The sequence below is a fragment of the Lactuca serriola genome, chromosome 2, assembly GCF_051521515.1.
Source record: "Lactuca serriola cultivar US96UC23 chromosome 2, Lser_US96UC23_V15, whole genome shotgun sequence".
In the NCBI taxonomy this organism is placed as follows: Eukaryota; Viridiplantae; Streptophyta; class Magnoliopsida; order Asterales; family Asteraceae; genus Lactuca; species Lactuca serriola.
Genome location: NC_136409.1, coordinates 180,376,188 through 180,391,209, shown reverse-complemented (window position 1 = coordinate 180,391,209; position 15,022 = coordinate 180,376,188). Strand labels below are relative to the sequence as shown.

The following is a 15,022-nucleotide window of genomic DNA, read 5'->3' as shown; positions in this document are numbered from 1 at the left end:
ACTTTTTTTTTTTTAAAACCCATTAACGCTAGAAAGTATCTCTTGTAATTATATTTAAAAGAAATTATTTGTATTCAATTTATTTATAATTAATCGTTTTTTAAAGTATATATAGTGACATATTTGAATGGAAAAAAAAAAAGTTCTATAGCCAAACATGACAAACCAATAATTTGGTTATTACCAAAGAGTTTCTTGCCTATAATGTGGTATCATATACCAAGTTACTAAGTGTTGTCCTTCTTTTATGAAGTCGATTGATTCTTCAAATGATATAAGTATAATCAGAAATAGTTTAAAAAATAAATTAGATTTGATGTTTAAAAAAATGTTCTTATTATGTGTGAGCTTAATCATATAAGAAATATGTATAAGTTAATTATTTCAGTATCCAACATATGTGACTAATCATATAAGAAATATGTATAAGTTAATTATTTCAGTGTCCAAACTCCAGCATATGTGACGTAAGTTTGAACTAGTTAATGTGATAAAGTTTGAATGAGTTTGGAGGGAATCTTTTCAATAAAACATTTACTACTTACTGTTTACTTTATATAACTTGAATAAATATTTTTTATTGTTGTACTCCATTGGTCCTATATATTAAAGCTTGCATCCTTCATGCCTTTATTCTCCTGCATACAAGAAAGCAAAAGATGATGGAGGAGCTGTTTACTGCTCCACAGCCAAATGTTCCCACTAATTCTCAAATTCTCAAACCTTCACCACCGGCGCCACCGTCTTCCGCCACCAATACTCCCAACTCCTCGGAAAACCACCATCTGAGATGCCCACGATGCGATTCCTCCAACACAAAGTTCTGTTACTACAACAACTACAACCTCACTCAGCCACGCTACTTCTGCAAGACTTGCCGACGTTACTGGACTAAAGGTGGAGCCCTCCGTAATGTTCCCATCGGCGGTGGCTGCCGGAAAAACAAGGGAACCACCATAGCAGCTGCTTTAGCAAACCATAATATTTCCAACACCTCAAAGCTGAAGGCGGTTCTTTCTTCCGAGCTCGGAAAAACAGGCTTCATGAACGGGTTTCAGCATTCCGACCCGATCTTTTGGGCTAGCTTACCTCAAACCTCTCATCTTCTTCCCTTACTACGACCCACACAAAACCCTAACCCTAATTTTGCGTTAAACCCAGTCACCCACACAAACACGTTCAGTTCATCTTGGAGAAACAGTCAAACGGAGCAAAATCAACGTGAGGAAAACGGAGGGATTATAAACACAGGAAACAATCTTAATCTAGGTCGAATGTATCAACGTTTAAGATCATTTCCATCAAACTATAGTTACCATCATGATAATCAGACACCACCTGTGATGAATACTTTATCTTCATCTGTAATGGAGTCTCCTCCCGCTGTTTCAAATGGTGAGCCGGGTTTATGGAATCCGACACTTCCATGGTCGGATCTGCTGTTAACCAATGCTGCATATCGTTAAATTAATAAACTTTTTATACACAGTTTGTGTTTGTACGTAGCTCATGCATAAAATTAAGAGAAAATTAGCTAGCTAGCGTTTAGTGTTGCATGTTTGATGGTTGTACTTGAACTATAGATGTTTAATTTAGATGTTTTTTTTTTCTTTTTGTTAAAGTGATTAATATAATTTATTCGGCATGAGGTTTGAATTTCATATCCATATACACCGATCGTGGACTAATGGACAAAGGGTAACAACAGATATTGAAAATCTTTTATGTGGTTTTCGAGATCTTTAATTAATTAAGTGACAATAAAAATATGCTTGTGGCATAATTGATTGCAAAACTTGTTAGTGACGGAATCTTGAACGTAATTGGTGAAAATTTGTAATTTCACTAAATGGTATCACATCAAATTTTCAGAGCTTTGTTCCGATGGCATATGTTATAAAAAACAATTTGTATTATTTTCGTCCGAACACGTTTAACGGGAAACTTTTGATTTACTTATTAATAAAACTAGGTGTGAGACCCGTGTATTACACGAGTTTATTAAAAATAAAAATTTAATATTAATATATATAAACAATAAATATTGTATAAAATAATGTTTTTATTTAATAAAATGTAATCTTTTGAAGTATTTATGAATGAAATCAAATCATTTAAAGCATTTATGAGAATTTATTATCAAATTAATAGAATGATAACCTTACATATATAACCCATTAGAATTTTTTGAAAAAATTATTTTAAGAAAATCAAGAATTCCCCAAATAATGACAAGTGGAAAATAACAATTTTAAAAATCCTAAAAAATGACATTTGTCAAAATGAAGGAGAAGATGACAAATGGCAAAAGTATTTCCATTTATTAGATAGGATTAATTAGCATATCATGTAAAAAATTGAGTTTCGCCTTCGGTTGTATAATTAAATACATGGTAATTCATATTTGCATAACAAATTTTTACCTTATAAAAGGCTTACATAACTCAAAATTAATTAACTGTATTCAGTAAAATTATAGGTAAAATACAAAAAATCACAATATACATTACTATTTTATAGTGCTTGGATTATGTGATTGATATTCCATCTCAATCTAATTTGTTGATCACAAGAATGACTCCAACTGTGTCATACTACTGCTACCAAGGCTAGTTGGTGTCCTTTATCATTATTTTCATATTTGTTTGGGTGATGTTAAATAGACATACACCCTTTAATTCACAAAGGTAATCTATCATATTTGTAATCAATTTTTTCAGAAAATAATATATTTTTAATGAATAAAAATAATTCAATAAATAGACAATGTGTCTAAATAGTAAAATGATATGTATTTTTAGCAAAAAAAAATAATAATAAAATAAACTTATCATTCTCTTCATCCTTCTCATTTAGGCTAAAAAGTGTCGTGTATTTTTTGTCAATGATAAATGAGTATCACCTAGGTGTCATATCATCTTTTATATTTTTTACAAAATTTACCTACGAACTAAGGTGTGGTAAATGGTTTTACCTATGATTTGTTTTAATTTCAATTTTTAATAAAAACTATACTAAATTAAAAAATAACATAAAATTAAAATTTACATTTTAGAAATCCTAAAAATAAAAAATAACATGAAATTAAAAATTGCATTAAAAACCTAAACAAAAACATTAAGTGAAAAATTAAAAAAACAAACATAACATCCAAATTTCAATTGCGTTTGAGCTTATATTTTTCATGAATCGAAGTCTTCACCAATTTAGTTGCCTCCTGATATTCGGTGTCGATGTGCCTCACATCTTACATCAACAATGAATATTTTGTGAGTCGGATCGTTTCAGTTATATGTTTCTTGAAAGTTATATTCAATTGTGTGTCATTTATGCCATCATTTCCTCCGATCTAGTTGACCGCTCCGTTTCGATTGAAGAATTTGACGATGTTGCTTTTCCTTTTCCTTTTCCTCGAGCTTTTGCTTTGTCCTTTCCTATGGGACGATGATGAGAGTGTATTTCTTCGATGTCATCGTTATCATCGTTAAGATCAACATGAATGTGACCTTTCGATGATATTTGTTGTGAGCTCGAATATGAAGATGTTTGGCTTCTTTTTTGTGGATTAGCGATGTCTTCATGTGTTGCAAGCTCCTTCCACCTAATGCTTCTTTTGACAACTTCCCACACATGAATGAACTTAAAAGGCTTCAATATCTCATCTTGGAATTTCATGTGCATTTTTTTCAAACTTGCTTCACTTTCGCCGCTAGCCCATTGCTTTTCGAAGTTTATATAAATTATGTCCCAATGTGTCATGAGTTTGTTAAAAAGATTCCTTTCAAGTTACATTGGTCGGACGTCCAATAATCTGGGTCTTGACCCATACCAATACAAAACCGCTCAGTAACACGCAACCAAAATTTATCAAGAGATTGGTCCTTTCCTGTGTTGCTATCTTCTGATATCTCGACCCATGCTCCTAATAATTTTGTCTAAATAACTACGTTGTTTAGTACATCCTGTGTATTATTCAATGCATATATTGGCTTGAAATCTCAACACCCTAACGTTGCACAGCCTGGCGCTTCCGCTGCCGGCCATGGGTGTGACAGTTGCTAACAAGAAGAAGAAGGTTTCTCATTTCAAGGGAAAGATCAAGGCTGGACCTTATAATCAAGGTCTCACAAGAAAAGACGACTCAGGGATAGTTCCTAACACCGACCCAAAATAGGCCATTTGCTTTTACTTCCAAAAGAAGGGTCATTGGAGACGTAGATTCCCAAAGTACCTTGAAGACATGAAAAAGAAAAAATCCAAGGGTATTGGTACGTCAAGTATTTTCTATGATTGAACTTCATAGTATGTCAAATTCTAGTTATCGAGTTCTTGATTTTGGATGTGGTACTCGCATTACTACTCGCATTACCCAGAATTTGTAGGAACTAAGGGAAAGTCAAAGGTTGAAGCATGAGGAGTTGAACCTGATCATGAGAAACAGAGGGATTGCACCCGTTCAAGGATTGGGGAATATAAGCTCATGTTAAATAATGAAGTGTCGTTTAGTTTAGTTAATTGTTGTTACTCGTCTAGTTTACACGAAACATTATTTCTTTTCATGCATTGTACAAGGATGGATTTCGTTTTTCTCTTGATAATAATAATGGTGATATTTTGGTTTACAAAAGTGGTTCATTTATTTTAAAAGCTAGTCCGAGTAATGGTGTTTATCATAGTGTTGTTAGTATAGGAAACACTAATAATCTAATGTTAAATGTTAGTTCTTTTAATTCTAGCGTGTTAGATAAATCGTGCGTGTGGCATTGTTGTATTGGGCATGTGAACAAGAAAAGCATTGATAAGGTTGGGATCTTAGAATCATTTGACTTAGATTCAAATGATGTATGTGAGTCTTGCTTACTTGGCAAGATGATAAAAGCGCCTTTCACAGGAAAGTGTGAAGAAGGCAAGGATTTATTGGAATTAATCCTCACTAACGTACGTGGACCTTTCAAATCCATTACAAAGCATGGAGAATGTTACTTTGTGAATTTACTGATGATTTTATTATATATGGATATATCTAGTTAATGAAGCATAAGTCAGAAACTTTTTAAGTGCTCAAAGAATTCCAAAAGGAAGTTGAAAACCAACTGGGCAAGAAGATCAAGATGCTCCGATCTGATAGGGGTGGGGAATATTTGAGTCTTGAATTTATTGATCATCTAAAGGATTATAGGATTGTCTCACAATTTTCTCCTCCCAGAACACCACAACTGAATGGTGTTGCTAAGAGAAGAAATAAAACACTACTTGATATGGTTCGATATATGGTGAATCGAGTTATGCTTCCAATAAGTTTTTGGGGTTACTACCTAGAAAGAGCCTCCAATATGTTAAACCTCCTACCAACTAATAAGATCGCTAAGACACCTTCCGAAAGGTAGAATTGGAAACCTCCGATCTTGCACAATTGAACGTATGGGGTTGCAAAGTTTTTGTTCATCATGAGGCTAATGATAAACTAGAACCTAGATCAAAAAAGTGTTTCATCGTAGGATACCCATAAAAGTCTGTTTTATATTTGTTCTATAATCCTTTTGAGAACAAGGAAGCAATGTATGGCACCAAAGCTACTAAATGGAAGGAGAGCATGAAAAGTGGAATTCAATCAATGTATGATAACCAAGTTTGGAGTTTGGTTAATCCTACATCTGACATTAAAACCGTTGGGTGCAAATGGATCTTTAACAACAAGACCGACATGGATGGGAATGTGTATACTTTTAAATATAGGTTGGTTGTGAAGGGCTACACTCAAACTCAAGGCATTAACTGTAAGGAAACATTCTTACAAGTATCCAAGATTAAATCTATCATAATATTACTTACAATATATGCTTATGATTATGGAATATGACAAATGGATGTAAAGACTGCTTTCCTTAACAAGAAATTAACAAATGATGTCTATATGACACAACCCGAAGGCTTATTTGATCCAAAATATCATAATAGCATGTTCGATCTTGAGAGGGCCATTTATGGACTCAAACAAGCATCATGAAGCTAGAATCTTTACTTTCATGAAAAGGTTAAGGAATTTGGATTTTCTAGAAGCGAGAATGAGTCTTACATATATGTCAAAGCCAGTAAGAGTAATATGGTCTTCCCAGTAGTGTAGTGTATGTTGATGATATAATCCGTGTGACATCCCCAATTTTAGAACCGAAAAAAAATCTTTACACTTTCAAAAATCATAATATAATTTATTGCGGAAATTCCCAATACATTACAATATTTTGAGTACAAATGATTGCCTCAATTAATAAAATCTTTGGGATTTCATAACCAATACAATACATATGTTATAGCGTAAAGACCTAACGGTCCTGAATACTATTGCAGGTTTCCTCTTTGGTTACTCAGCATCTTACTCATATCTTCAAAAGACTTAACACCGCTACCTGTGATGCATATAAAATGAGTGGGCCAGGTCAGGAAACCTGGTGAGATACATAAGGTATTCAATCCCGCAATGTGATAATATATATATATATATATATATATATATATATATATATATATATATATATCATCAACACATCTTGTCAGTCTACCCATCATGTCATATCATATCAGTCTACCCATCATGTCGATCCTCACGTACTGATCCTATACAAAGACCTTATGAGTTTAGCCTAAAGGATCAATGTGAACAACAAGATGACTATGTTGAGGATCAATAAAGGCATCAAATAAGGGTAATGGAATAAATCATATCTCACTGTTCAAAATTACCATGATATAATTGAGTCAAGGGTGGTTATCTAGATAATTTTGCCTAGCAGTGGTCTGGTTCTGAGGTGTTTATACTTGAAGTACTACCCCCAAACTCACCCTAAATGTAACATCCCCTTTTGATATGTATCACAATATTTTTCGCTTTGGGTCACTCGGCACAACTACTTCCCAGGGTGTCACCCATCCTGGTACCACTCTCGCCTGAGCACGCTTAACTGCAAAGTTCTTATGGGATCTGCTGCCCTCACGGCTTTAAAACACGTTGTGACAAGGAAGGTATCCACACCCCTTATAAGGAAATGTTCCGTTCTCCTTCCAAGCCGATGTGGGATCAGGTGTAACCCACTTTATTTGTAACATCCTCCTCTTGCATGTATCACAATATTGTCCGCTTTGGGCTCCCGACACGAAAATTCCCACGGGGTCACCCATCCCTGGATTGCTCTCGCCTGGCCATGCTTAACTGCAGAGTTTTTATGAGATCTGTTGCCCTCACAACTTTAAAACACGTTGTGACAAAGAAGGTATTTACACCCCTTATAAGAATGCTTAGTTCTCCTTCCTAGTCGATGCAGGATCAAGTCCAACCCACCTACCCTTATCAGCCTTCACTGCTTTTAACGTCCTTAAAACCCTAGTTTGCATTTGAGAGTGAAATTTAAGCTTGGAGGTAACTTTAGTGGCCTTTGTGGTGTGGTTGCAAGAAGAAGAACTTGGTGATCAAGCCTTGGACGTGGTTGAGCTTCAAGATCCTGAATCTACATCATCTTAGGAAGCTTTTGAAGTGTGGGACTTTTCTGTTTAGTAACTGAGTGTTTATTGTGTTTCCAATAGACTGAGGTGAGTTTTCTCACTGTATCAATGGGTCGAAGGCACCAAGGCCGCCCCATTATTTGTGTTATAGGATACAGACTACTTGTGTGATATGTGAATGAAAGACCAGAATCTGGCCCCTAGCAATTGCATGAAAGACCAGGACCTGGCTCCTGACAATTGCATGAAAGATCAGAATTTAACCCCTAACAATTGTATGGAAGACCGAGATTTGGCCATCGGCAAGAATTATACGTAAGACTATGATTTGACCCATAACATTAATTTGTATGTTGGTATGCAATATTTTGTGGAAAACTTAGTAAGTGTTTGCTTACCGATTGTGTTTATGGTTTCAGGTACTTTCAGTACTAAGGAGAAGGGTCTGACGTAATATTTTTTTTATAAAAATCTAATTTATCTTTGTCGTTTAATAGTTGAAAACAATTGAATAAATTAAACAACAAATGATTATTCTTTATTTTTTAACATTATATTACAATTATAATGTTAAATCTTTTTTACAATATTAAAAAAAATATATTAAATGTATTTAAAGAATAAATCATATAAAATATTATATCATTAGTGTTTGGTTAATAACATCCCTTTTGTTAGGTTTAGAGCTATCATTTGTTTTTAATTCATTAACAACCGGTTGCAGCTTTAACATATAGACAAACCGGTATTTAATAAAGTTGAGTTGTGTATTCATATGGATCTTGAAGGTTAAATAAATAAAAATAATTATAGCAAAACAAATTTTTCATAGTATTCTTCATTTGATATTCATTGTATATATCATCGGTGGATATACAATACTTTATGTTATAACACTTAAGAAGACCTTATAAATAGTAGTACAAAATACACGTACCCTTAAAATAGAGTTGTGTCTTATACGATTTTCCATGTTTCAAAATCGCATCAACATCTTCTAATTATATACACACCCGAAAGGGAATGCAGTTTTTAAAACTACTTATTTCCAATAACAACAGAAAGGGAATACAGTTTTTAATTATGAAAAAGAGTTAAACAGGTTAATTGATAGAAAAACAAGGCACGTTGTACCTTTTATAATTTTACCCAAAAGTAAAATATATATGATTTGTTTTTGTAATTGTTGGTGGATAGAGGCAAGGTTCAAAGGAAATTCATAGTTTTGTGTACTTTGAATTATTCCTCTGAAAAAGGATTCTTCTTTATCAACGGCAGCCTTATGCTCCCCCATCCGACCTCCCAAAAGCACACCCACACACACAGTACACATGTACGCACATTTTCATGAAGGAAAATGTTATTTTGCACAACCACGATTCTTGCTTTTTCATTAATTCTTCAACTATACAATTAATATCTAATTAAATTGGTTTCCATAAGTAACGAAAAAGTATTTTTGATTTTCCATCTATATTCTATCTTACCATTGTTATTACTCCTTATTCCATGTACTTTATACACTTTGATTTATATGATTAAATGATTTTCAAGTATAACATTGATTAATCATAAAAAAGAAACTTATAACTTTCTTTTTCAAAATAAATGTAACACAACCTGTTGTTCTAAACAAAACAAAACAAAAAAGAATTCGATGAATAATTTGAAATGTTGAACTTTCAGCCAACATTGAAAAAAATAGCACAATTATTTATCTTGCACGCGACAATAGTACAGACCAAATGAAGAAAATACATACATGTGTAGTCAAGATCCATGTTTGTTTCTTTTGATTCTTTGATGTGAATGACAAAACCCATAAACATATTGAAAGCTCTTGATTTTGATCAATACTATATGCCAATAAACGATTTTTTGCTGAATTTTTATGGCTTTTTTTTTAATATATATGAACATAAAAGAGTATATATCAATTACATATTATAATAATCCAACGGAAGGTTGGTCTCATAAATTTAAGTAATGATTTTATGTTTTGGTTTACAAACTATAATCTTTTTAGGCATAATAACTAACTAAACTCACTTAATATCTACAACATAGACTTGTTAATCTGAATGAAATTTGTGCAAAAATGATGTGATTGATATGGTTGTAAGAATTTAAATATATTATTGATAACTTTATTACTTTGGTGTAGTAGGAGTTGGGGTTTGAACCATAACTTACTTTCCATTAGAAACCAAAATATTTAAAAAAGATGGTGGAACAGATATGGAATGCTTAATACGATAAAAACAAAATGTTTTTTTTAGAACTGAGAATAAAAACAATATGTGGTGTCTTCATTTTGAACAACACCTACCCTGCAACGAACCAAAAAAAGGACAAATACTACTCTGATTTTATTTGCAAAATACGTTAGGAGTTGTCTCGTGAACACAATACAATTGAAAAATATGTTTTGAACAAACTTCAATGATTCTAATTGCATATAAGATTACAAAAGTGCCTCTAATGTTGAAATGTTCATTAAGGACGAATTTTTTTTTTTTTGTTTCCTCTTCTTTCAAATGATCCATCCACTTCCAGATGATCCATGTTGTCCCTAATCGGATTCAACCAAAAATAACCAATTCATCATGAATAAAAACTTGTGGAGAGAGTATCGAACCTAAACCGTTCATTCCTTAATATATATTTTTTGACTAAAATCGTACGGAGTGTAGTAAGTTGTCTGAAGAAGATCTCAGCCAGTGACAGAACTCGCTTAGAGCCAGTAGTAGCCTGTGGACGCCTTATTTTTTTGTAGTAGTGTAAACTATATATATATATATATATATATATATATATATATATATATATATATATATATATATATATGTATATATATATATATATACAAGCTTAAGTGCACTGCTAAAAAAATTGTTACCCCTTGTAAAAGTTTATGGTTCGGTCATTGGTCTCAACAAGCTTCATGGTGTGGAATTGCGAAAGAGAGTATTTATTTATACCGGAAAATCTTATCATCATATTTTTCTTGATGTGAAACTCTTTCCTACCAACAAATATGTTATGTATAATGTCTTCTATTATTTATAGTTTCTACCTTTTTTGCTTACATTTTTTGATAAACATTATAAAATAAGACATAATATTTTTCTATAAAAACTCTGAATAAATTTGAAAAAGTAGGTGGGTCTTGAGACCCACTTTCCATATATATATAATATGTATATATATATATATATATATATATATATATATATATATATATATATATATATATATATATATATATAGTAAGGTTAATTAACCAATGAACCAAGAAACCAATCTTTTTTTCAATATTTAAAACTTGTTTTTTTTATAAAAAAAGGAAAAATAACTTATAAGGGTAAGAAAGTTTAAGAAATGTTCAAAAAAGACCATCTAAGTTTTGGTTGTTCAAAAAATATCATCCAAATAAGGCCGTTGTATAAAAAAACACCAAGAAAATATATTGTTTTTTCAAATGTTACCTATGATAACCGGCAGGTGTAGGTTACCTCTTATTCGACCGTTTAAAAAAATAAAAAGAAAAAAGGAAATGACATGGAGTATACAATGGTTTAACATAGTCATATGTAGATTTTACCCTTCTCGTCAACAACAGGAAGACTGGGAAGGCGATTCTTCTAGGGTTCGATCGATCAAATATCCTTCAAGAAATTCTGAAGTTGGATATGTCCATGTAAGTTATACTCTTAACATTCCCTCTTTTAGCAAAAGATCTTTCTCTTTTTGTGTCTCTTTTTGTGCTTCAAACATTGGCTTTGATACTCCAACCCCTCTAAATCAATCGAACGCTGGATTTAGAAGTGAGGTTTCTGGACTCATCGTTGATTGATAAAAATCAGACCATCACTTATTCTCATGGGTAACAGACCCTAAATCAGGGGTAACAAACCCTAAATCAATCCTCATAGTTTTGAACTTTGTTGAACGTTCTTGGAAATGTTATTGTTTTAATTATTCATATGTTCAACCTTTATTTATCTTATGTGATTATGTGACTTGCTAATCATTAACAATGACTTTTGTAGTTGACTTTGGCCGTTAAAACAAGAATGTTGTTCTCAACAGATGGTGCATTGAGTATAGATGTTTACCATAAAGGAGTGTTTGTTCCTAAGCCCTTGATGTACTTCAATCCTGATAAGACTTATGTCACATAGGTAGACTTACGAAACATGGAGTTCAAGGACTTCGTTATCTACATCCGTAATTTGACAAATGGTATGTGTCATGATATGTACTACTGTCTTCCAAATCGGGCCATAGTATATGGGTTGAGGGATCTGAGAGATGAAGATGATTATGTGAGGTTTCTTGATGTTGGATATAAAAATAGGAGAAGAACCGGTATCTACATTGATCACGACCACGAGCCACTTATGCAATGGATTGAAGAAGAGATAGTTGAAGGTGGAGTATACAGTGATAGTGATCCATATTATGTTGATGTAGACTCGGTCATGTCAGAAGATATATCGGTAGACCATGAAGTTGATGATGAGGTTATAGAAATTCCTAAATCTGTTGATCCTTTTTAACCCAAGAAAAATCTTATTCCAGAAGGAGGGATAGATGAGGAAGTTGATGATGAGGTCCACTACTTTCCTATTCATGATCCCGACCAGAAATAGGACACAATGGTACTTGTATTAGGCATGAGATTCTCTGACAAATATGAACTCAAGCAAATGTTAACAAATTATGTTGTCTTTAAAGGTTATGCATTGTGGTACGAAAAAAATGACTCAACTAGATTGTTAATGAGGTGTTGTAAAAATAAAGAAGGGAATGCAGCTTGCCCTTTTAAACTATGGGCTACTCCAGTGAGTAGTGAAAATTCATTCCAGATCAAATCGCTAATTGATAAACATAACTGTTGTAGACAAGTTAATTTGGGGTCTATTGTGACATACAGGTGGATTGGTAAAATGTTAACCAATGACATTTTGGAAAAGCCCCGCATCAGCTACAAGAACATGGTAGCATTAGTTAAGAAAATTTTTGGTTTGCATGTAAGTGTTGGGCAACGTAGAAATGCCAAGAGTTTTGCACTAGATGAAATTTCAGGTAGCTTGGTGGGAGACTATGAAAAGTTGTGGGATTATGGTGCAGAGTTATTGAGGTCTAATTCGGGTTCAACAGTCTCAATAGAGGTGAATCCTATGCCCGATTCTACAGCTTAATTTAAAAGAACATATGTTTGTCTGAAGGGTGTGAGAGATTATTGGTTTTAACGTTTTTTATTTTTATTTTTATTTTTTCATTTTTTTTTTAATTTTTTCGTTTATTCAATTTTTTTTATTTTTTAATATGTTTACTACATACTTAAAGATGCTCGTGTTTTTGTTTATTTTTTTATTTATTTTTAAAACTAAATATCGGTTTGAGTTTTTTATGTTTAACAATTATAAAATATTAAATAAGAAGAATATTAAGGATTATAATATTTTCCGTTCATACTTTTTTTAATCATATTATTATTGGATCATAAAATTTTGAATCAAGTATTTTGAATCAAATCATTTTTGAATCATATGGTTTTTGATCAATAATATATTCAATTAAATAAAGTTTTTGTTCAAAAAAATTTTATGGATCATTATATATTCTGAATCATTTAATTTTAAATCATAAAAGATATAATTAAAGATTATAATATATTTAAGTCTATTTAACCTTGTAACATCCATAAAATTTATGAAAAATTTTAAAATTTTATAACAACCTAAAAATCATTATTGTTTACGAATAATTTTCCAAAAACATGTTAATATCAGAGTAATCCGAAAATCATGAAACAAAACATGAGGAGGTGCACGATCATGCCTTCACCTTCTCGCGATCCTTTGAGGTACCTGAAACAGAATCCAAAACTGTAAGCCCAAAGCTTAGTGAGTTCCCTAAAAATACCAATACACAAGCAAATAGCACAAACATAATTACAGCATGCAATGGGTCCACAGCTAACAGACTGGATTACCCCTGAGCCCACAGCATAAATATGGCTTGCCCTTGGCCCACAACTTATGTTTGGTTATGTAGTCAATAGCGGCGCTATAGCAGTTAGTGGAGGTAAAGAAACACTATTTCAAAATAACGGTTTAGAATAGTGATGGCGCTATTAGCGCCGTGATTTACCGCTATTTACCGTGATTAAGGTCACCATTATAGTGGCGCTATAACCGATATTTGAATAAATTCCATTTTTGGGCAATTTTACATAAAAAAATGTTTTTTTTGCCATTCCATTGAATAAAATTGTTTTTTCTTAGCCCAAACCAAAACTTTTGTGTCATTCCATTGAATAAAATTGTAATTTTGTTACTGTCATGACTTCCATTGAAACCTTGTATGTGTTGTCTTGCTAATTGTGTTGAAAACTTAAAGTACTACATTATGATTAACTATCAGATTACTTAATCATTTTACTTGGTAACTATAATTGTGTTAAAATATGATGAAATAGTAAGTATTTCATATGTTTTCTTGTTTATTGTGTTAATGTATGATTAATCGTGACATTGGTAATTGGTCTTTGAAGTATGATTAACTAATTATGATATGTGAAGTATGATTAATTAAATATAATATGTGAATTATGATTTACTGATTAACTAATTAACTGGATTTGGTTGAACTTTGAAGTATGATTTAATGATTAATACTGTAACACCATAAATTTCAAAACAATTTTTCGCATTTTATAAAAATATAATTCATTTATTATTTTGTAACGCCCCAAAAATACGAGCCAAAAATTTCATTTTAAAACAAGTACATGGCAAAACATTAAAAATAAAAGGCTCGACGATGATATCATTTCACAAAAGATATTGTGTGTCTAGAAACATTTTTATAAAACATTAAAGTGTCAGAGTACAAATTCCCAGGAGGATCTCATGATGCGGAAAGCAAAGCGTGTGTGTGATGTACCGCTACCGCGTCGGCTCCTTCCCCTTCGAAGAAGAGGTACCTGAAACCAAAACTGAAAACCGTAAGCACGAAGCTTAGTGAGTTCCCCCACTGTACCACATACCATATAATCACATAACATACATATATTGTCAGACATATCTGGGTGCCCGACCTACCTCTTCGGTCCTCTCGACCGGACATTTCCTAGCATACCTGGGTGCTGGCCTCCCCTTCGGTCCTCTCGACCGGATACTGCCTGACATATCTGGGTGCTGGCCTCCCCTTCGTTCCTCTCGACCGGATACTGGGGAACTATTTCTCCCCTCTACTACTACCACATAACATGTATCACAATATCAGAATCTATCTAGCATGGCTGGGTATGACTACCCCTTCGGCCCTACCGACCGGATATCTTGGGGACTATCTCCCCCTACTTTCACTAGCACATAAACATAACACAGGTAGTAGTAATCCCTAGATGAATATCACAGATACAATCATCTACATACCACTCCTACTAGTGGGCCGGCATTGTGGACGTAGACCCATTGTTACTGGAAGGTAACTCACCTCGAAAGTAACT

General features: G+C 32.8%; 1 protein-coding gene across 1 annotated transcript; it reads left to right on the top strand.

Annotated features, from left to right (window-relative positions):
• The first annotated feature begins 613 nt into the window (after positions 1-613).
• On the top strand, positions 614-1,614 carry LOC145087560 (uncharacterized). Its single transcript, XM_079025524.1, has one exon. It carries the CDS (start codon positions 660-662, stop codon positions 1,464-1,466), a length of 807 nt encoding a protein of 268 aa, XP_078881650.1. The 5' UTR covers positions 614-659; the 3' UTR covers positions 1,467-1,614.
• The last annotated feature ends 13,408 nt before the right edge of the window (positions 1,615-15,022 follow it).